At 36.2% G+C, this 23,262-nt stretch overlaps 2 protein-coding genes and 1 long non-coding RNA gene across 4 annotated transcripts; 2 read left to right on the top strand and 1 right to left on the bottom strand.

Moving 5' to 3' along the window:
• The first annotated feature begins 3,682 nt into the window (after positions 1 to 3,682).
• LOC113076023 (mannan-binding lectin serine protease 2-like) lies at positions 3,683 to 4,396 on the top strand. Its single transcript, XM_026248668.1, has 2 exons — positions 3,683 to 3,835; positions 3,939 to 4,396. The coding sequence occupies exons 1-2, from the start codon at positions 3,733 to 3,735 to the stop codon at positions 4,394 to 4,396; spliced, it is 561 nt and encodes a 186-aa protein (XP_026104453.1). The 5' UTR covers positions 3,683 to 3,732.
• Positions 4,397 to 5,893: 1,497 nt separating this feature from the next.
• LOC113076020 (DNA fragmentation factor subunit alpha) lies at positions 5,894 to 10,645 on the bottom strand. Of its 2 annotated transcripts, none has more exons than XM_026248666.1 (6): positions 10,357 to 10,645; positions 9,734 to 9,886; positions 9,492 to 9,631; positions 9,158 to 9,347; positions 8,032 to 8,156; positions 5,894 to 7,684 (listed from the first exon to the last, which is right to left on the bottom strand). In XM_026248666.1, exons 1-6 carry the CDS (start codon positions 10,448 to 10,450, stop codon positions 7,472 to 7,474), a joined length of 915 nt encoding a protein of 304 aa, XP_026104451.1. In that variant the 5' UTR covers positions 10,451 to 10,645; the 3' UTR covers positions 5,894 to 7,471. The 2 variants fall into 2 exon arrangements, with proteins under 2 accessions (XP_026104451.1, XP_026104450.1); XM_026248665.1 differs by having other exon boundaries at positions 9,492 to 9,637; positions 10,357 to 10,644.
• Positions 10,646 to 10,785: 140 nt separating this feature from the next.
• Positions 10,786 to 22,894, top strand: LOC113076022 (uncharacterized). Its single transcript, XR_003281090.1, has 3 exons — positions 10,786 to 10,948; positions 14,723 to 14,767; positions 22,708 to 22,894. It is a non-coding gene; the product is annotated as an uncharacterized LOC113076022 (long non-coding RNA).
• Positions 22,895 to 23,262: the final 368 nt, after the last annotated feature.

The raw sequence follows: 23,262 nt of genomic DNA on the forward strand, positions 1-23,262 counted from the left end.
CTCCTAAAGTAGTGACAGAAAGCCCTTTCTCTGGCCATTTTACAGGTGGAAAGGTTTATTAATAATGTTGCAATTTCCTGCAGCCCTCAGTGTTAAATGTGGCATGGATAGTTGTCTGTTGAACGTTTGTGTGTGTGCTTTTTGTGGGCAGGTGTTTCAGGAGAGGTCAGGAGAGCTGAGCAGTCCAGAGTACCCAGGTGTTTACCCCAAGATGAGCCAGTCGTGATTATAATATCAGTTTTTGATGGAATGGCTTGTCAAGTAAACCTTTTTGATGTGGACGATTCTGTCCTGATAACTCCACATGGCCCTTATGACTTTTCTTAAGGTTGGTTATTTTACAATCAGGAAGCAACTTGAAATACACTCTAGATAGGATGGTAGTTCAAACCAAAAGCAACAGGATATATGTATGTGTGTGGACACAGGTGTAGTCACTTTAATGGGGGTCCTTGTGGGTCTATAGGAACTCTATATACCTCTGCCTGATAAATAGAGATTGGAGAGTTTGCCAAGCTTCATGACAAGAATTTAAAGACACAGATCACATGATTTTGTTTAGATAATATTTTTGAAAATTCTCTCATCATTAAAAAAAAGAAAACATAAGAATGACTTTCTTCTTCAGAACACAGAAGACATTTTGAAAAATGTTCTGGAACAACATGAATGAAAGAATTTGACAAGATTTGGGCAATATATCATTTTGTTATGTGTGGGTCAATTTGACTAATCATTAGACACACTGGCCTAATCTATGTTTTCTTGAAATCTATGTTCACTTTCTCTGATGTGTTGGTGCAATGTGTGTACAAAATGTATTATCATGATTTTAATGTTTGCGAGACAGTTTGATTTCACTGTTAAAGACAGCTTTATGGACCTCATTTTTGGCATCATGCCAGTTTATGAACAACTTGCTGAAGGTATTTACATTCATGCATTGGCAGACGGATTTCTTTTGAAGAAACTTACACTGCACTGAAGGCATATGTTTTATCAGTTTACTGCATTTTATCGGTTTGCTGGGAATTGAACCCATGATTTTGGTGTTGCTTGCGCCATTGCTGTACTGTTTGAGCTTCACATAAGCACATAGAGATAAACATAATAGTTACTTTTAATAATATAATAAACACTGTTACTAATATTCCAATACTATTTACAGTTTATAAGAAATTTAGAATTGGTTGTTTAATTACAGTTTTAGATGATTATATCTGCTTTCTTTTTCAATGTGTGAGAAGTATTAATGTCGAAGATTTGTGTTTTTTAACATATTTCTTTTTCAGTGTGATTTTTGTGTGACCCCAAAAATAAAAATCATACCCAGTTTGATTTCATTTTAACAATGAAAATACAATGAAGTGTAACTACTAACTAAAAAGAAAGACAAGACAGTTAACTCTTATGTGTAATTGGTGTGTATTGAATGCAATAAAATATTTTATATGGATCATAGAATCCCCACAAACAGTCGTATATTGTTGCACTATATATACTGAGCTACAATAGCTTAAGTAAAATATATAGTAGAGTTTATAGTACATGATACAAGTACTATTTGAAGAGAGCTATAATATACCTTCTAGTGTCCTTGTTGGGTGTTAAGAAAGATTGATTTTAGAGTGGTTTACAAACATAAGGCTATCCATGAAAATAAGCATAAGTGTTTAAGAGTGTTTACGTTCAGCACTGATTTTTATACTCTGCATCAAAGCCCATTTGATTTTAATGAATAAATCCAATCCCATTTTAAGGTGTTTAACAGCTTGTTATAGCTGTGGTCTTTCAGTTTAGCTTTCTTTCCCCCCTGACTGCCTATGGTCTCCTCAACACTGGTGATAAGCGTCAGACAGCTCCACTAATCACTGACCTGAAAGCTGTTGAATACATAATGTATGCTCTCTCATGCCCTCCACAACCGCTTATTATTTCTCCTCACCCTCCCATTTCCCAAGAGACTTGTTTATCTGTTGCCATTTGTATTCACTGACAATTCAAACGGTTTTGTTTTAGATCACCGCAGGTGAGATGGAGTACGGCCCATTTTATGGCAAGACCCCACTAAGAAAAATAGAGACGGGAACTCACAAAGTGCATGTGACCTTCCGCTCAGACCACTCGGAGAAAAACAAAGACTGGAAGATCAAGTATACCAGAACGGGTAGTTTGCAACCTCCTTTTCTTTTCCATTATATGATAAGTAAGAGATAATGTTCCTAACAGCAGTAAATATTGACAATATTTTATGACCATACCTGTATATTGCCTTAATACTTCTTTTAAGAAAAAACACATACATACATAACCATGGACAACGTTGAATATAGAGTGGAATGGTCATGTTCCGGGAAATAAGTGGAATTTAATGAAACATTTAAAACGAGCTATGAGATTGTTAATAGCTGAAGCAATTAAATATAATATATTTAGGACAATTAAACACAGCTGATAATAATTGAAGCAATCAGCCTGCATTATTTCAATGTATTTTAACTAATAAAAAAACTACATTTCACATTTTTCTGCAAAGAAATCTTCACCAATCTGAGAAGCTCAATATATGTTGCTTCTACATATAATACCAACATCTTCACAATAATATAATATTTCTCATTGTTTTTATTTAATTGCCATCTGCAATGCTTCCCGGGATGGTATTCTTTCCCTCATTAAAGCTGTTAAATTTTATACTTTTGACTTTTTGCACCATTTTAGTATTTTTCATCAAATTGAAGGTTGTAATGTTGTGTGTCTCCTCATTGGTTTGGTTCATGACATACAGTAACACTTAAAGACAGACTGGCCAATCAGAATCAATTATTCCTGAGCGTGTGCAATATTAATAGTTCACGAGTTCACACTTACATACAATTGAAGGGGTAAAGTTTAATGAGTATTTGGCGTGCTGTCTGGAGGGAGGGCTCCGAGCTCGAAGTTCGGCCCGAACCCAGAGTACTCCCCCCATGTAAATGTTTTAGGACTAGAAGTGTGGAGAAGGAGTGGTGGGGGGATGCTGCAAGATTGTTAATGAATTCTTACCATTGATTGCTGAGTGCTCTCCTCTTGTGTTAATTATCTGAACGTGCTCCTCCCGACCTTTGTTAATAAAACCTCATTTAATATGAAGGTGTTCGCCATGTATGTGTTGTGTGGACTCTGTCAAGCTCATTTCAAAGAAATGTTTCTGACTCAAAATAATATTTTAAGATGATGTTGTATGCATGTCTTTATTGTGAGTGTGCTCCAAAATTATTACATAATGTAAGGCTGCCAGTGTTAAATAAAAACATTGTTAATATAAAAATAAATAATAAATAAAGAATAAATAATAATAATAATAGTTTAAAATGACGAATAGTTTTGAAGTGGGGATTCAGCTATGATGGCTGTCTGAAAAGACATATTATACATGATGCATTAAGAATCACATAAACATTTGAATGCCTGTTTTCCAGCATTTATGTTTTCATTACTGTTCCCTGCTTTCATTGCGCAGCCATGCCCACACCCTGTGGCTCCTCGACACAGACGTATTCAGCACCATCATGATTCTTTTTCAATGTAACGTGTGATATGGGCTATTAACTAATTCTGGTAACCCTTTACTTTTAAGAAATGGAGCTTGGTATATGCTATTTATGGACTTAAAAGTGACTTTTTGCATCTTTAGGGGGGAAGATGCTTTGCCCTTTTATCAAGCCAAATGCCTGAAGGGTGGATTTTGGAATGGACAGATGCCTCGCTGCATCAGGAAATTGTTCAAGAATCCCAGATAAGCATGAAGTGTACATAATCGTCAATGGGGGTTTACTTGTTTACCAAAGAGGAGGTACGTTTTAAAACCTGAGGTGTTATTTCAACCTGAAGTGAGTGAAATTCTTACTGCAAACTCTGAAAATAATTATGTAATGAAATAGTATCTATCTACACAGACACTTCCAACACTTCCCAGCTGAAGATGGGCATAGTCGAACAACATGACAGGGAGGCAGTAGTTGGTATTCCACAGAAAATCTTCATTCACCATCACGATAATATTAACTTCAACCATGGCTCTGCCCTGATTAAACTGAAGTATAAGATACCTGTCAGTAAAGCCGTCATGCCTGTGTGTTTGCCTTGGAGGGAAGAGCGGTTTGTTTTGAAGGCTAACGTCGGGAAGGTGTCTGGACGGGGTGTGTCGTTAAATTCCAATAATGTCCTGTATGCACTTTTACCCATCATTGATTTTGAGGACTGTGAGGCTAAATATGACTCCACAGTGACAGCTAAAGGGAAACTACTACTGACAGAGAACATGATATGTGTTCTGGGATGGCTGATGGAGAAAAGGATTCCTGGCAGGGGGACAGTGGAGGGCCCTGTTCCTTTTTTTTTTGACACAGAGTAAAAGTTGGTTCAGAGGCGGTATTGGGTCATGGGGTCATGGCTGCGCCCAGCCTGGGTATTGTAGGGGTTTATAATAAAGTGAGCAATTTTATTAATCTTTTTTGTGTGCAGCAATTTGTTTGGTGCTTGCCATTTCTAAATGTGCTATATAACTAAACTAAACTGGAGGCAAACAATTTTTAATTGATATATATATATATATATATATATATATATATATATATATATATATATATATATATATAAAAAAAAAAATATATATATATATATATATATATATATATATATATATATATATATATATAGATTTCTAGTATAAAGTTGTCATGAATTTGCTTTTGCTAATATAGGTTAATAAAAGCTATTGTAGTTATCTAAAAGAAAAAAGGAGAACAGAGGGTGTGAATTATTTTATGTTGATTCGTAAATATTTTCTTCAGTGAAAGAATGAAATAATGAAAATGGCAAAACACAGATTTACTCGTTTCATCTTCATAAAGCCGGTGTTAATGCAGAGGTGTTTGTTTTAAAGTGAAGTAAGCTAAGGCATCATGATTTACAGTCATTAGGTTCTCATGCATTATGCATCTGATCTCAGAGTTTTTCTTGTTGTCTTCTATCAACAGGGACCGTAGGGTCTCTCCAGCCCCGCGTAATTACCTCTCCAGTGCTATTTTGGCCCTCTGGAGTTCTAATCATTCTCAAGCCTACTTAAACCTGTGTCCCATCACACGAACTTGAAGCATGAATATATAAACAACTGAAAGTTCACTGCGAATGTTGCATGCATTCAGAGCAACATCTCATACCAGCATTTATTATTAAAATACATTCCTAAACAAAAACAACAGTGGTGATTCAGACAAGCATCACGATTACTATTGCTTGAGATTTAAAGCCTGATTATGGCCTAATAATGAGAATGTTGCTCACATGAAAAAATACTGAAAAAATAAAAATTGTGATAGCTTGTAATGGAAATTAATGCAATTTTTATAACCACATAACAAGACTACTTCCATAAAATGCATATAAATAAATGTTGTCACTTTATCTCCAAATAATATGTCTTGGTAAGATATTCGATTGCTTTTATTTAGGTCTTTAGTTTTATTTGTGGGGGGCAAAACATACAGTACCATTCATATTTGAGAGACAAATATTTATAAATAGGGCCTGATGATTTTTCTACAAAAATAACGTATGGATAATCAAGTCACCTTTATTTGAATAGCGCTTCATACAATACTGATTGTGTCAAAGCAGCTTTAAAGGGATGTTTAATCATTTCAACCCAAGTTGTGTCAATTCAGTTAATGTTAATCTTGAAATATTAATAACCGTATACAAAGTATTCAAGATTTCACAGCAAAAAAGTGGTGTACGTTAACCTGAAGGTGGACATTTTTCTTTACAGGCCTTAGAAATCTGTGCATCAACTACAAAACAGTATAGGATTTAATAAAATAGAATCAAATATATACTTAACAACAGCTCATTCTGTAATTTCTTTTATTTTAGACAATCTTCAACCTGTAGATCTCAGTATGCTTCCAGGAGTCAGTGAATGATCAATGCGTTGGGGTTCTGCCCCGCATGACACAGCCAATCCATCACGCAACAACAGACCCTGGTTGAAGCTGTGGTCACGCTTGTCTGCTAGAGAGTACATAATTCACAGTTGATTTGCTTGCTTCTGGTGGTCAGAGCTCAGTGATGTGAGGACAAGGTGGTCGCAGTGTCACGCATTGATCCGGCTCACTGACATTATACCAACAATCACAGACAGCTAATTAAAAGGTTCCTTAACAAGAGCATTTAAACTCGCTACTTAATTCCTAATACTTCCCATGCACATTATTAATAACAGAAAAATAAGTCCGTAATAATTACTTACCTATCAAAATTATAAGGTAAACATGATCAGAATAAAGAAATGACTGTTTTAATACTGAGGGGAAAAAAATAGTAAAATCATCTGTTAAGGATTTCAAGACAGGAAGCCTATTATTAGAACATTTAGTTGGGGACTGCATATGTAATACCAGTCTAATGAATTCCCCAGGAACACCTTTACATCCTGTTGAAGTGATATTCTGATCATTAGCATATAGTCTAACAATGGTCACAATTCAAAAATTCAAATCAATAGTACATCACAGCCACAAAACAGCACTAAGACTGGCTTCACAAACCCACCCAACACCAATCAAAGCATACACATGCTCATTACAACATAAGGTAGAACTACATCTGCACAGAAATAGATGGTTTAACAGGTTTTAACAAGACAATGGTGAAAAGGAACAGACCAAGAGGCCTCTTCATTAGTTTATTAACATATTGAAGTTTGATCTACATACATTACCATACTCAATACTTCCTGACAAGATGAAATATTATTTTTTTCCATTCAATTATGCAACTCAATTTATATTAATGCCTAAAAATGTCAAAATCTTTTAAGTCTAAAAATATTATTTTGTATCATTTGAAGTTTCAACAAGTGCTGCAAAAAGTTTCACAAAAAAAAAATAATAATAATAATTGTGCTGCCCACGGGCTAGATTGCTAACATTTCCAATTTGACACATTAAGGGAACCTTGTAATAGAATGGTAATACATTACTTTTTTAAGGAATATCATTAAATGCTTCAAATAGGTATTAAAATTCATATCTGCCAGCATATACTACAGGTATCTGGTACAATCAATAATGAACCATTTACCTCCTTTCTGAAGTACTGTAATTATAACATTACATTTTCCCTAAAACATAAACTTGCTTTTTAAATTTTTTTCTTTCACTAATTAACTTTTAAATGACACAGTATAAGATGCCCCGAATGAAAGCTCGACTTTACAGGCAACAGATAAAGAAATCTAAATCAAAATGAGCACCAGTGTGTATGTTTTCCTTGTTTACAAACATAACCACTTGTATTATGCGTTGGCATTTTTATACGCTATACTATTATCAAAACAATGACTATCCAAAAATCGGAAAAACACTGTTTGCATAAAATATTTTTAAATATGGAATGTAACGAAGCAGTCCACAAATATAGAGGGTTGTCAGTGTGTGTGTTTTTTGCGTTTGGCTCGCGTCTCTCTCTCAGTGTGTGGTTGTGAAGCAGACTGATTTTGAGCACTGAGGGATTGCAGGGCTTGAACTCGCTGCAGGCGTTTACTGAGCTCACTTTCACATGCCTGGACCAGTGCTGATGTCCTTTCACCGTCCCAGCCCAACACCTCCATCATGACCTTCACTCCACGCTCCGCCACCATCTGCATAAAAAATACACCCATATGAGACAATAGTACTAAACCATATGCTCTTAACCAAAACGCAAAAATAAACCTGTTTTTATAATACATTTACTTTTTTATAATATAATGTAATAAGCTTTTAGGGTTTTACAATACATTATATATATATATATATATATATATATATATATAAATTATTATTTTTTATTTTTTTATTATTTTTTGTATTAAATGTTGTATTATAGGAAGGTAGAACAGACTTTGAATGACGTTCATATTGAATTCCACTAAGAATTAAAATGCTTCGTTTTTACTCTCTTCTTAAGAAATTGTGGGAGGATTTATAACACTGTCAGAAGTCATACCTGTAGCTCTTCATTGGACAGTCTGGTCTCTGGGTATTTTTTGTCCTTCAGGAGCATCAGCGTTGTGGAGCTGAACCCTGCTGCGGCCTCCACCTGCACCCCATCTGTCTCATCCAGTCTAGCGCCTGCAGCAATGACAGTGGTTAACATCCTGAAAGCACTGGAAAGATTAGGCCTGTCACAGCAACAGATAAGCTGTTGATCATCCAAGCTGCTCCTTTTCTTCATTCCACCAAGTACTGATAAATTAAACTTAGAACTTAGAAATGGCTCTGCGATGCCATCTAGTGGGAGCAGAGTCAAAGCAACATTAAAGGAATAGTTCACCAAAAAAATAAAATTTGCTAAAAATGTACATGCCCTGAGGCCAACCAAGATGTAGATAAATTTGTTTCTTTATCAAACAGATTTGAATAACTTTATGCAATTACATCACTTGCTCATCAATGGATCCTCTGCAGTGAATGGGTGCCGTCAGAATGAGGTAATGATAAAAACATCAAAATAATCCACAAGTAATCCACACAACTCCAGCCCACCAATTAACATCTTGTGAATTTAAAAGCTGCATGTTTGTTATAAACAAATGTATTATTAAGATATTTTTAACTTTGAACTGTTGCTACTGGGTAAAATAGGAGTGTTCTATCCATAAAACTGCTTTATCCATTAAAAATAGACTTCTCATTTAAATCTGGAGAGAAATAAGCACAAACCAAAATGGTTCTAAACAAACATGTTGGTGTATTTTATGAGATAACAACAGGGGATGGACTTTTTCACTGTCTGAAACTTTTTTTCTTAATTACAGGCCGGTATTCTTGTAAGAAACTATGGTTTTAAAGTTAAAATGCCTTAATGGTGAATTTATTTCTTACAGACATGCTGATGGATTGTAGTTGTGTGGATCATTTTTGGATTATTGTGATGTTTTTATCAGCTGTTTGAACTTTCAATCTGACGGCACCCATTTACTAAAAGAGGATCAATTGATGAGCAAGAAATGTGATAAATATTTTTTTTTTTTTTAAAGTTCTATAAAGAAAAGAAAGTATGGAACTATTCCATTAAATAACTTGTGACTTTACTTTTTCTTGTATTGCTGGTATTTGAAATATATTCCTACTTTCTTCGTTTGGGTTCCATGTGCCTTCTCGCTCCATGGCTTTTAAATAGAGCCTCAGTAACTCTTTGGACTGTCTCTCTTCTTCCCTGCGGTCCAGCATTGTCTGCAGCGTGTCCTGTAGGACCTGGGTTTTCTGCTGTGAGAAGTCCAACGCTGCAGCCAGATCTGAGCACGGCACATCGATCAAACTCTGTAACACACATTTATCCAATTATTCTCTAAAAAACACAGTACAACACTGGCTGTTTACACACTATAATCATACATGTAAATTAAAATAGTCAGATATATCGCAAAATAAAATAAAAAGCCAATAAGCCAGAATCACACAGACCTGTAGATCTGCCTCGGACATGAGGATAATACTGGCCAGGTCCTGTCTGAGCTGTTCTGCCAAACTGCGCCAAGATTCAAACCCATCAACTGTGTCTTTCCCATCTACCTCCAGAACAGTGCACTTTCTGCAAGGCTGTGCTGTCCCTTCATCAACCAGACAAAATAGACCCGTTTAGATTAGTAAACATGCTGAACAAATATAAATAAATAAATCAATTTTATATATTTTTTATATTTCACCTTGATGCATCCATATTTCGTTGGCATGCAACAGCAAGAATTTTGTATTTGCTGGCAGACACATGAAGTAAGCCTCATCTTCCACAATAGTACCATCATCTTCTAGCACCACTGAGACTGATGCACTGGGACTGAATCCAAGAGCCTCGCCACCTGAGAGTGACAGAGGAGAAGAGAAATGACAAATAGAGCATAGGATCAACTGTCAACTTTTAGCGAGAGAGAGAGAGAGAGAGAGATTAAACAATCCTGAATAAATTCCAAACACACACACACACACACACACACACACACACACACACACACACATATATATATATATATATATATATATATATATATATATATATATATATATTCGTTTATTATTATTTTTATTATTATTACTTATTTTTACCACATTTATTATTATTACCACTAATATAACTAATATAATTGATCTATAGTCATCTTTAAGTTCTACAATTATTTAAAAATTGACTCTAATGTATATATATTTTTAATTATGCCTACTTAAATGACCACTGTTTAAAATTTGAAACATAACCAATCTATTTAATAATTTTATCTGAAATGGCTATTTACTCAGTTCAGGTTGAAAACGTCTTTCTTTTAAAACACACCTTTTATTCTGAGCTGATCCAGAGAGGTCACCGCCAGTCCATAATGCTTCTCTCGGCTAATGTTACACACTTTACACGCTTTTAATTCGGCCATAATAATAGTCGAAGTTTAAAGTTCATAAGTCAGTATCTTCAAAGCTTCACACGTTGTTCTTGGATATTATTTTTGTGTCTGAAACCTGATAACTCACATGAAACGTAATACCGTCACTATCTGTCTAAAACTGTCTCACAAAGAAATTGAAAATAAACACATTTCGGCTTCCGCGTTTGGAAACGTGCAGCTCGAAATCGAATCGGTAATAGCTCGCTGGCCTTGGAGATGTGAATGAATCGTTCTTTTGATTCAAATCTTTCAAATGAATTGATTGAACCGATTCACAAAGGCGGACTGAGCACTCATTCACTTATTTGATCTCATTCTTTGATAAGAAACAGTTCAAAAGAACCGATCAATGCAAATGACTCGGACTTCATATAACTAGTTCAGACTAAAGTAATCGAGCACCGCTGAAGCGTCAACGTCCTTAGCCTTCTGGCTAACCGCTCTGAGAAGATGGCATCTCCGGACCAACCTGACCACCAAAATCAGGTAGTTAATAACATTCATCTGTTAAACAACACGCATTCTGATTGTTTGGATGTGGACCTGCATAGTAAATGCACAATTTGGCACGCTTTAATTATTGAAAAGGTCATAATCCGGCTGCACCATGTTGTTTTGGAAAAGTTTTAGCTGATTTGCTAGCGCCCTGTTCACTGTCTCATCTTATGCAGTTAGACAGATGTGTGTGTGACAGCTGCAGGCACAGAGAATAGCGCATACGGGACATTTCACTGCAGATATCAATGTGTCAGTCTCTGTAAAATTAGACAAGCGCTAAATGGACAATTTAGTAATGTGCAGTCAGGGGTCGTTGACCTAAAAACATGACTCATGAGTCATGACACATTCATGCCTCCATGTGCTCATCTGTCTCAGTAATGAACCCAATTTGATCTGTTTACAGCCGACATGTAAGTATTATTTATGCAATGTATCAGCAACGAATTAAAGGGAAAGTTCACCCAAAAATGAACAGTGTGTCATCGTTTAACACCTTCATGTTGTTCAAAACCTAAAGTTTTGTTAGAGATTTGATACTTAAACATATTTAGGGGTGATGCAAAATCAATAATAAAAAAAAACCATCAATGTATGTAAACACATTTATTTTAATTGCAGTCTTGACTGAATAAGTATCAGAAAATGTCTATTATTTGTTTCAGTCTGTGTGCTTAATTAATCAAATGTCTCGTTTTTAAGGTTAGGATGTGAATATTGCATTATTATTTCTGTACATTTTTCTCTATTAAATACTGTAATGGAAACATTTGTCATAAATACTTGCATTTTAAATATATGAATTTTATGACTGTTTAAGATGCTTATTTTTAATTAGTTTTTTGGAAGTATGTAGAGGATGCATGGCCTGTATTCTGAAGTGTGTGTTGGTGCAGTGTGAAAATAATTCTTATCGTACTTAATCTGTTGCCAACTTTAGAATGTTTCAAGTGTTGCCGTTTGTTAGAGTGTGTTTAACCAGCCTAGATAAGAAGTTCAGTCTGATGATATTTGCTCTGTTTCTGAGAGTAACGAGATGCCTTTAGTCTGCAGCTCTGACATAGCAGTCGTTGGAGTCTAGACACTGAAATTAGAGCTTTGCTATTACATAAATATAAAATATATTAAAATATAGAAAAATTACTTTAAATAATTACACTATTTTAATGATTGTAATATTTCTCTGGTTTGGATCAAACAAATGCAGCCTTGTTGAAAAAAAAAAATGTAACTTTCTATATAATATATTAAAAATGGATAAATTGTTTCTATTGTGTCCTTGAGCCTGATACTTAGCCCCATGTTACTTTCAGAAGACAATAGAATATAGATAACTTATCAAATGTTGAAAGTGAGACATTTTGAAATGTCATGCCTAATATTGGCTCATTTTGGATTTCATAAAAGCTACACATTCCAAAAAAGTTGGGACAGGTGGCAATAATAAGCCAGAAAAGTTAAATGTACATATATGGAACAGCTGGAGAACCAATTTGCAACTTATTAGGTCAATTGGGAAGAGCCTCTCAGAGTGGAAGTGTCTCTCAGAAGTCAAGATGGGCAGAGGATCACCAATTCCCCCAATGCTGTGGCGAAAAATAGTGGAGCAATATCAGAAGGGAGTTTCTCAGAGAAAAATTGCAAAGAGTTTGAAGTAATCAACATCTACAGTACATAATATCATCCAAAGATTCAGAGAGTCTGGAACAATCTCTGTGCGTAAGGGTCAAGACCATACTGGATGCCTGTGATCTTCGGGCCCTTAGATGGCACTGCATCACATACAGGAATGCTACTGTAATGGAAATCACAACATGGGCTCAGGAATACTTCCAGAAAATATTGTCGGTGAACACAGTCCACCGTGCCATTCGCCATTGCCGGCTAAAACTCTATAGGTAAAAAAAGAAGCCATATCTAAACATGATCCAAAAGCGCAGGCGTTTTTTCTGGGCCAAGGCTCATTTAAAATGGACTGTGGCAAAGTCGAAATCTGTTCTGTGGTCAGACTAATCAAAATTTGAGTTCTTTTTGGAAAACTGGGATGCCATGTCATCCGGACTAAAGAGGACAAGGACAACCCAAGTTGTTATCATCGCTCGGTTCAGAAGCCTGCATCTCTGATGGTATGGGGTTGCATGAGTGTGTGTGGCATGGGCAGCTTACACATCTGGAAAGGAACCATCAATGCTGAAAGGTATATCCAATAGGGCTGGGCTGAAAATCGATTTTTCGATTAATCATTTTTTAAAATGTGGTCGATTCAAAATCGATTCTCATAGGCCATGAATTGATTTTTTTCCATATTTATTTCCGCAGACATTGAACGTAAGATTAGCGTTAATGTAATTACAAATCATCTCCACTAGATGTCACCCTCTTATTTACCTTGTGCGATGTTACCAACGAACCTGTCATTCATTCATTCAGTGCTTAAAGCAGTGGTTCTCAACCCACGCGCGGCCTGTCACAAATTCAAATGCGGCCCACCATATGCTGAACACACACACATACAAGCGCGCACTTTGGCACAAATAATCATCACAAAGCAGAACAAAGCATTTTTCATCTTGCATCAAACTTGTATTTACTTAACATAATTGTATGCATTTGAAAATTAGAGATGGATTCAGTTTTAATGTACCCAAGTGTACCTAAAATAAAAGAGTTTAATATACAGGTTTGTGGCTCTTAATTTCTTTTTATTAATCACCCAATTGTAAAATTATGTTCACTGTTCTTTTTTATACATATAGTATTTGTATTAAATCTATATTCATTGACTTGAATCGAAAATCAAGTATAGAAAATCGAATCGAGAATCAAAATCAAATCGATTTGAGAGCTTGTGAATCGAAATCGAATTGATCTGGAACATCTGAATCGATACCCAGCGCTAATATCCAAGTTCTAGAACAAAATATGCTCCCATCCAGACACCATCTCTTTCACGGAAGACTTTGTATTTTCCAACATGACAATGCCAGACCACATACTGCATCAATTACAACATTATGGCTGAATAGGAGGATCCGGGTGGTGAAATGGGCTGCTTATTCACAATTTGTACAGTGTCCCAACTTTTTTGGAATCGGGTTTGTAGTTTTGTATGGGCAAAGAGACATAAAAACAATTAACCAGTGTGCCATCAGTTTATCTCAGACTTATTATAGGTAGATCCTATCTCGGATCCTATCATTTAGGCCCTTAATTTGCTCTTTGATGAAGCTATTTATTGTGATTCATTTCTGAATGATAAAGGAGGGCTGTGTACACTACCATTCAAAATGTTGGCATTGGTAAGACAAAAGTCTCATATGCTCACCAATGGTGCATTTATTTATTTAAAAAATACAATAAAACCATAATATTGTTGGAAATAACAGTATTTTATTATTATTAGTCTTTTTTTTTAAGCTTTTCCATTAAAATGTTGTGAAAATGTTGGGGTTCTTTGATGAATAGAACATTTGAAAGAACCGAATTTGTTTGAAATAGAATAATATTTAAAAAATTCTGTCACTTAATGAATTTAATACATCCTTAAGTGTTTTATTTCATTTAAAATAACAAACAAAATAATAATAATTTTTTTAAATGTAGTGTACATTTCTGGTGGGGGATTATTGGTTGATTATATACTTTTGTCTGGTTAGGTTCTCTGTCATTAGAGTCCAGCACTGTACTGCATCAGACTCGCATGTATGTCACAAATTCTGCCACTAGATGGCGCTGTAACACAATGCTGCTGGTTTGTTTCAGAACGCTGCTCCAGATAAAGAAGACGCGCCTCCAAGAGAAGCGCTGGTAAGTGATTGTACCAGCACGAGTGACTCTAGACAGAGATTTTATAGGAGTAGAATCAGTTTAAAAAAATAATATTCGAATTATATTGGTTTGCATTCTTTAACGCAATAGAAAAATACAAAAACAGAATTGTTAGCAATTTTTAATTTATTTTATATTGTACTGTTCTTACTGTTATTTACACATTTCCTGGTCATTTCTGTCTTTATTATATTGTTGTTTTTGTAGAAACAATTACTCGGGTGTTTCTGTATTTTACACAGAATTTACTACTTTATTAGTCTTGTTGGAGTTTCTAGGTGTACTACTGTTTAAATGTTTGGGCTCAGTGAGATTTAATGTGTCCTTTCTGAGAAAGAGAAAAAAAAGCCTATTTACACATTAAACTGATCAAAAGTTACAGGAGAAAATTCCCACTTCAAAAAAATACTGTTTATTTGAACTTTATACTAATCAAAGAATAAAGAAAAAAACACCATTTCCACAAAAATACCAAGCAGCACAACTTTTTTTTTTCTTCTTGAATCGGCATATGAGAATGATTTCAGAAGGCATGTAATCTTAAAAAAAACAAGCTTTACCATCAAATGAAAATTACATTCTAAAATATTAAAATAGAAAATATTTAGTTTAAATTGTAATAATATTTAATACATTTACAGTTTTTATTGTATAAATGCAGCGGTGAGCATAAGAAACTAAAGTTTTCTGAAATATAAAAAAATCGTACCCAAACAGTAGCGTATGATATATTTTTCATTGATAGAATGTAATTCTCGGCATGTCAGAGATGTCATTGAATGTGATTATTTAATAAACATTTGTTAGCAGACCGTTTTGTGTTCATTGGATATGAATGGAGTATTCCTCACCCATCCTCAGTAGTGGAACTGCTCGCTATATTGTATTGCCTTTAAAATAGGAAGTTCTTGGATTATCTATGGCACATTTACTATCATTGGACAATTACGCAGTCTATTGTGCAGTTTTGTGTGATGTGATTTTCCGCTATGAATGATATCTAGCCATGCTCAAAGCCCTGTCCTCAACAGCGGGAAAAATGTTGATTATTAAGACTTCTTGGCTTTCTAACTGCTTGACAAGTCCCCCTTTTTTCCTCTGCTTTTCTCGTTTTGATGAGCTGCTCTTTCCCAGTTAAGTGGATTATTACAGCTCTGGATAATTCATGTCACAAGGCATTATTTGGATGGGGTGAATAATTGAAATCTGTGTCTGAAAGGATTTGATGTGGATGAGCGGAAGGGGAATAGTGGCAGGGCTGGAGGGAGCTCTGAGCCGAGTGCCGGGGTGTCAGACTGGGGACACCAGTCATGTTAACAGGTTCTGACTCACCTCGCCGGATGGGCGGCCCTCGCTCCTCGGTGGCAGGAGTCTGAGCCAGAGCAGGTTTGAACCTGTGCTGCTCTCTGGCCTGTCAGTCAAACCCAGTACCAGTGGCCTTCAGGGACTGTCCTCCTGGCCTGTCCATCTCCCACAAACTGCACACTACTTCATCCTTTCTTCATTTAACCGCCCACTCTCTCATTTTCCTTCCCTTCTTCTCATTTCCTTTCCTTCCTGTTCTTTTCCTTTTTCACTTTCCTTTTTTTTGTTTTCCTTTTTTTCCATTTTCACTTCTGTTTTCATGTCCAGTACATTTTCCTTTTCTTTTCATTTCCATTTCTTCTCTTCTCTTCCCTTTAATTTTTTATCTTTTCTTTTTCTTGTTTATTTCCTTTAGTTGTGTTCTTTTCTTTTCTTTTCTTTCCATTTCACTTTCTTTTTCTTTTCCCTTTACATTTCCCTTTCCTTTCATTCTCATTACTTTCTGCTCTCTGCCTTTGCCCTTTTTCTTTTTTCCTTGATTCTACATTTTCCTTACATTTTTTTTCTCCTTTTCTGTTCATTTACCAAGGCGTTTTTCTTGCCTTTTCCCTTTATATTTCCCTTTCCCTTCATTATAGTTTCCTTTTCCTTTCTTTTTTTTCCCATGCACATTTTCCTCTTTATTTCCTTTTCTTTTTTCTCATCTTTACTTTCTATTCCTTTTATTTACTTTCTGTTCTATTTCTTTTTCCCTTTCCTTTTCCCTGTCCTTTTCCTCCATCTGTTGCTCTTCCCCTTTTCCCTCTTCCTACTCCTCCTTTTTTCCCCCAGTCTACATCTGAAAGTCCCAAATATAGGAATATCACCATTTGGGTTGCAAAGGGGTGGAAAATCTCCAGAAAACTTCTGGGACATTTCCTGCAACTTTCCTGAAATGTTCCACCTTTGTGCAATCCTGTTCAGCATTTATTATTAAACCACAGAATGCCCATAAATTCCCTACTGAGTAACATAAAAACAAAAGCCAAAGGTTTAAACATATCCAGGCTTGGAGGAGTTAAAAATCAACCCCCCAGATCACCTCAGGCTGTCAGAGAGCCGTGTTTGTCAGCTCTATTGTTTGCCTTTTAGACTTCTGCGGTGGGCTTTCTGCCTCAAAGGTGTGTGAAAGGTTAAATATCTTTCCCTCCAGTGGTGTTTTGTGGTACCCTCCTGCGATCTACCTCCATTGACTGCAACACTCAGCGTGTTGGCATGGTAACTGCCGGCTCCATGGGATGCTCTCCCATCCTTGCTCTGCCCGCTGGGGTTCCACTGTGTGCCCCAAATATCACTGGCCTCCTGTGGAAAGAGCGAGGGATGCAGGAGCAGAGGGAGGAGGTGAAAGGAGGAAAAAAAAAGGAAAGTTGTCAGAAGAACATCCCACTCTCACCGCAACTTCAAAAGCTCCCTTCCCCAGGACATTAAGCAACTGTGATGAAAAATTTAGCAAGCGTTAAATAAGGCGCTTTGAAGTGATCTGTTTTGGCTCGGCAGTTTCTGAATTTCCGGAGCCCCTCTGCTATCATCACCACGCTGGAAAAAAAAGAGACAACATCCCCAAAGCCTAGGGATTGGGGTCTGCCTGACGAGATGCCAGTGTTGACATTATAGCCAGTGGCATTGGTCATCTCTTTACACCATTATTTTCTTTATATCATAACACCTTGCTGTTGCTTCTAGCGCTCCAGGCATTGGAAACACATCTGTTGCTCGAATCTTGGTTATGAAATATGCTTGCACCTCACAGGGATTCGTGTAAAATAACACAGATGGCAGAAGGGAGGTTTGATCTGTGGGTCACTGTAGACATTTTGGGACAGCATTTGTGTTTTGTTTCAATTTCTCTGTTTCCTGATTATGAATCTTGGAAGTTAATTATTGAGGGAATGAGGGGTGGTTAACCAGTAATAACCCAAAAGACTTATACTGTGCTCACTTTCAAACTGTGCTGCAATTTAATTTGCCTGGGGATCCATCCTCGGACTTTTCTCTTTTTTCCCCACCCTTTGCTCATTACTTTAATTGTAATTGTAATCCTTTATTGGAGCTGTCTGCAGTAAAGGAGAGTTATGGTTGGCGTGGGGGCACGGGCCACAGAGATATTTCATGATTGTTGGGGATGATGGTCACTAGGTGGAGATGAGCGGGCCAATGAGAGGTGTCTCATTCCTGAGAGACTGCCTTGAGGATCTGACTGGGTTGATTGAAGCAGCACACTGTAGCGGAACATATTTTCCTAAGGTGCGGTGCCCAGTCTGTTTCCTGTTCCCAGAGTTTCACCAATGTTTTTGGCTGGAAAAAATTATTCTGTCCACACCAAAGCCTTGTTAAATTTACCTTATGTTTGTATAAAATCCTTCTGGGAAAAAAGAGCTAATATATTATGTGTAAAAAAATTGCTATGCATTAAAATATGTACGTAAATATACACTACCTTTTAAAAGTTTGAGGTCGGTATGATTCTTGAAAGAAATTAACGGTTTTATTCAGCAAGGACGCATTAATGCGATTCAAATTGAGAAACATTTACAATGTCACAAAAGATTTCAATTTCAAATAAATGCTTTCTATTCATCAAAAAAATCCTGAAAAGTGTATCACCGTAGTTTTTACTGTACTGTATTTATTTATTTTTTAATAAAATGAATGGAGTCTTTTAAAATTTTTCAAAAACAAGAAATCTTACCTACCCTGAACATAAAAAGTCTATATATTTAAAAAATAAGTGTTTGGTTTCAAAACGCAATAGCATCTTTAGGTTATAATAACATTAAAAATTCTTATCCAGGTTATGATTTTCAAAGATTTATTATAAAATTTTATTATTTTCCCCCCAAAATGCAATAAGTCCATGATACTTTTGTTTCTTGTTCTCAAAATGCAATAAATCCATTGAATCAATATGAAAGTTATCCACTTATGACAGCCTCTGAACTTGGTGAATACTAATCTTCTATACAGGCACTGGACTAAAAAACATTCATCAGTCATCGCTTCCAAAATGAATTCAGCAGGTCATCTTGTTAATGCTATAAATTAAATACAGCAATCACTGTCTAGAGTGCGTGGAATGGTGTGCTGTGATTGGTTGTTACAGTTTACAGTGTGTGGAATTGTGCGCTGTGATTGGTTGAGCGGATATATTGCATTCTGCAAAAAAGGGAGACTGACATTTGTTACGGTTTGGAAAATATATATATATATATATATATATATATATATATATATATGTGTGTTTATATATATTAAAAAAACCATTATGCCTATGGAGAGTCCTCACAAAGAAAGTAAACCAGACGTGTGCGTGTGTTAGTTACAGTAGGTCAACATTTAGCTGACAAAAAATGATAATGTTTGCTGAAGTCCGAGCTGAGCACTGGCACCAGGACTGTTTTGGTGGAAAGCAGTATTTTGTTTATACCATATGTGCATTTTAGAGATGGATGAGGAACTCATTTGTGTTTGTGTGAAATGTGGAAGTTTATTTAGTGTTGTTGCAACAGGCAACAGGTCTTGTCCTGAGCTTGTGGTTAATGATACAGGAAAGGCCTGCGGTTTTATTGTTGCTGTGTTGCACTCTTCCGCCCCCCCTCCCCACCAACCTTGTCCAAGCCGCATTGAAGGGGCTCTGTATGAATTTTCACCGTCACATCCAAGGGCGAACGGCACAGGGTCAGCTAATTGCTTTTATAATTATGATTTCACGTCAGATTTATCGTGCATGCTTGAAGTCTGCAGATCAGGGGCTTTGGAAAATGTGTTTACAGCTCTTGGCTCATCTATTCCAGTCGGTCTTTTGGACTCAATTTAGCAGATTAGAGGTGAATAGATGAGACCTAGGTTCATCTTCAAGCCCCAATGTGTGTAATTTCAGAACTCCATCTGTAAAGTCCCCTACTGAATGTGTTTGTTTACTGCTGTGAAATGCTCATTAAACTACACAAACCATAAATCCCAGTTTTGCGTTTGAACCGTGAAATGCCGTCTCTCCAGTCCTCATTTGTTTTCGGCCTGAGTGACTGTGTTATTTAGCCTCTTTTATATTAGTTTCCATAACTATAAACGGTTAGTTTTTTTTTTTTTTTATGTTGGTCATATATATATTTTTCTGATTCTCTTTGAAAAGGCTGAGTAGATAAAGACGAGTGGCGCCCAGATTTCTTTACGTTGTGGTTTTGGTCTCATGTGTGCTGTTGGACCAGATTTCTGGAGCCGTCCCCCTGAGGCCAAATTCAGCAGATTTATGGCCAAACATCTTCCCACATGAAAAGCCCAATTTTCTTCTTTTGTGTGTGTGTGTGTGAGAATTTCCTTAAAATCCTTAATAATGAGTTAAGGGGTTCTTTGCTGATATCAAATCTTGCTGCTGTCTTTTGAAATTTCTCATGTCAAGTCTTTTGATATTAAGTCATAATTCAAAGTTATTAGCTGATCTCAGCTTCAAGAGTTTAAGATATATTTCCAAACATGTTATTACATTACATCATAGTGACTGACATACATGTTCCTTGTATATAAAGTTTGAAACCATTTGCAGAATTATAAATGAATACACAAATGTATACAACTTAAAAGATCTAAAACTTTTTTCATGTTACCATTCATGAGGTAGTTTCTTTTCTTTTCTTTTGAAGGAAATTAGTAATTTATTTTGCAAGGATGCATTGCACTGATTAAAAGTAACAGTTAAGACTATATATATATATATATATATATATATATATATATATATATATATATATTAATGGTTTAAAGAGTTTCCTGGTTTTATTCTCTTCGATATTTTATTATTTGATTATATATTATTATTATTTGTAGTTCTGACACCATTATAGTCATGGTGTAATTTTCTTTAAATTCACTTGGTACATAAGTCCTTGTGAGAGCTGCATTCTTTCATTATTTTCTGAATGGCTCTAGATTCTTGACATCCAGCATTTTGTTCTGCTGGAGTTCCTGTGGGAAGATTCATTCGATTTGTCAGGTGACTCAAAGAAAATCAATTACAGAAATCAATTAAAACTGCCTGGATCATCACTAGCGTCTATGGTTATTTGTCCATTTCTCATGATTACCGCCCATTTCATCAGAATGAGGCCTTGCCATTTGTCAGTCACAAGCTTTCATGACGGTTTTGTGTTTGCCTGTGTAAGCTAGTAATTAACGTTTGACCACAGAGAATGTTTGTTAGGAAATTGTTGACATCTAGCCTGTTAAACATTACAATCTGTGTCATATTATTCTTGAAGCCAAGCTTTTCCAAGCCAAAAACCACTTGCTTCATCTTGCTTCCTTTTATGGTCTGTCAAAATGACTGAGAATGTCTTGAATTTAGGAAATTGCGGGTTATAGCCCATTAAATTCTCCAAGGATCCTTAATTAAATCCTCTTTTATGATGTGCGTCTCTGTTTATCACTGTGTATTTCTCTCCGTCTGCTCCTTTTCCATGCGTCTAAATTAATTTTGTATGACATTTACTGAACAAAATTTTAAACGCAACACTTTTGTTTTTGCCCCCATTTTTCATGACTGCATTTTAGAGTGGCCTTTTATTGTGGCAGTCTAAGGCACACCTGTCAATAATCATGCTGTCTAATCAGCATCTTGATATGCCACACCTGTGAGGTGGATGGATTATCTCGGCAAAGTAGAAGTGCTCACTAACACAGATTTAGACAGATTTGTGAACAATATTTGAGAGAGATAGGCCTTTTGTGTGCATAGAAAATGTCTTTGGATATATGAGTTCAGCTCATGAAAAATGGGGTCCAAAACAAAAGTGTTCTAATTTTGTTCAGTGTAGTTTAACATAACACTATCCTCTTTTCTCATGGCTCAGTGACTTGATGAGTTTGGGCCGCACTCCCTGGGAACGCTATTTTCAGCGCTTTCCTTCTGATGTTCTCAGTTTACCAACTGCTTTGAAGGCAGGCTTTAATTGAACTCTTTGATTGGCCAGAAATCAATAAAACATCATTTATACTTGCCCCGCAATTTATAAAATCTTGGCAAATATTTTAACACTAACAGAATGGCAAGTACAGATCTGTAATTTCTAGTTTTGCCGTAGCCTGCTGAACTGTGTCATTATATGTTCGCCTGACAAGATGATGGAAATATGACCGGATTTTAATTATAGCATATCTGTTTTTTTAAAGAGAATGGAAGGAGATGTGTGACACCAGTTTGGCTTGAGCTTTGCAATTACTTCCGTTTGATGTGAAGGTTCTCTTTGGCGGCAGATATGAAGTGGAGCAGACACGTCGAAGAGATGTATAGCATGTGATGGAAAGAGAGACTCGCTATATGAGTGACGATCAGGTCGAATCAGCAACTGTCAGTCCTCTTGAACGTGCATGTGCACGTCCCCCTCCACCTCCAATGTCACTTTCAAGGCATAATTACTCCAAGTTGTGTTGATTAGTCTAAGAAGCAATTATGCCAGTTTTTCCGCTGCAAATGAGGAGACATGATGGCCCCCTGATTGACAGGATCTGTGCTTTAATAAATAAATGACTATGGTAATGTAGGTACAGAGAGCCTTTGAAATGTCACCAACCTTCCGTTGCAGGTCCTGTCCCTGTGATTTTAATGAACAGGAGTGGGACTGAAGCCCTGTGTTTCTGACTCCCAGGATCTGCCAGGAGGACCGACCGACCGGCAGGCAGCATTTCATTTGGAAACGCCTAGCACTGACAACGTTTCCTCAGATTTTTCTAGGAGTGTTTGATCAAATGAATAAGGCGGAAAGAAAAAGTCTCCACGGAGTACTGCGAAAGCCAAATTTTTCTTGTTGTACTTCTTTGATGTGCCCGATTATGTTTGGAAGTCTAGAAATCAGAGAAAAATGTGATGTAATTGACACATTGGGACTGTTCTTTATCTGCCTGCGCAGTAAGTTATTAGCAGTTAATTCATCTGCCAACTCCCCTGCAGTCCCTTTATTTGTTTAAATGGAAAGATTCCCATGGTGCATTTGTAACTACACTGCTGAAATGCTTCTCTCTATAATTATTTAACATTACACGCTGACTTATAGTGGTTATCGGTGCTGGAATATTAACATGGGAAGAGGCGAGGCTGTTTAATCACGACTGAGAATTTGGGGCAGTGTTGTGTTTAGGAG

Source organism: Carassius auratus, unplaced genomic scaffold, assembly GCF_003368295.1.
Source record: "Carassius auratus strain Wakin unplaced genomic scaffold, ASM336829v1 scaf_tig00018331, whole genome shotgun sequence".
Taxonomy (NCBI): domain Eukaryota; kingdom Metazoa; phylum Chordata; class Actinopteri; order Cypriniformes; family Cyprinidae; genus Carassius; species Carassius auratus.

What these genes read in the sequence shown, in the direction of transcription:
- LOC113076023 (XM_026248668.1), top strand. Translation starts at nt 3,733, where the DNA reads ATGGACAGATGCCTCGCTGCATCAGGAAATTGTTCAAGAATCCCAGAT. An exon ending in ACTTGTTTACCAAAGAGGAG is followed by an intron (nt 3,836 to 3,938) that starts GTACGTTTTAAA and finishes CTATCTACACAG; the next exon opens with ACACTTCCAACACTTCCCAG.
- LOC113076020 (XM_026248665.1), bottom strand. Translation starts at nt 10,450, where the DNA reads ATGGCCGAATTAAAAGCGTGTAAAGTGTGTAACATTAGCCGAGAGAAG. An exon ending in ATGGAACCCAAACGAAGAAA is followed by an intron (nt 8,157 to 9,157) that starts GTAGGAATATAT and finishes TCATTGCTGCAG; the next exon opens with GCGCTAGACTGGATGAGACA. An exon ending in TGTCCAATGAAGAGCTACAG is followed by an intron (nt 7,685 to 8,031) that starts GTATGACTTCTG and finishes TTTTTTATGCAG; the next exon opens with ATGGTGGCGGAGCGTGGAGT.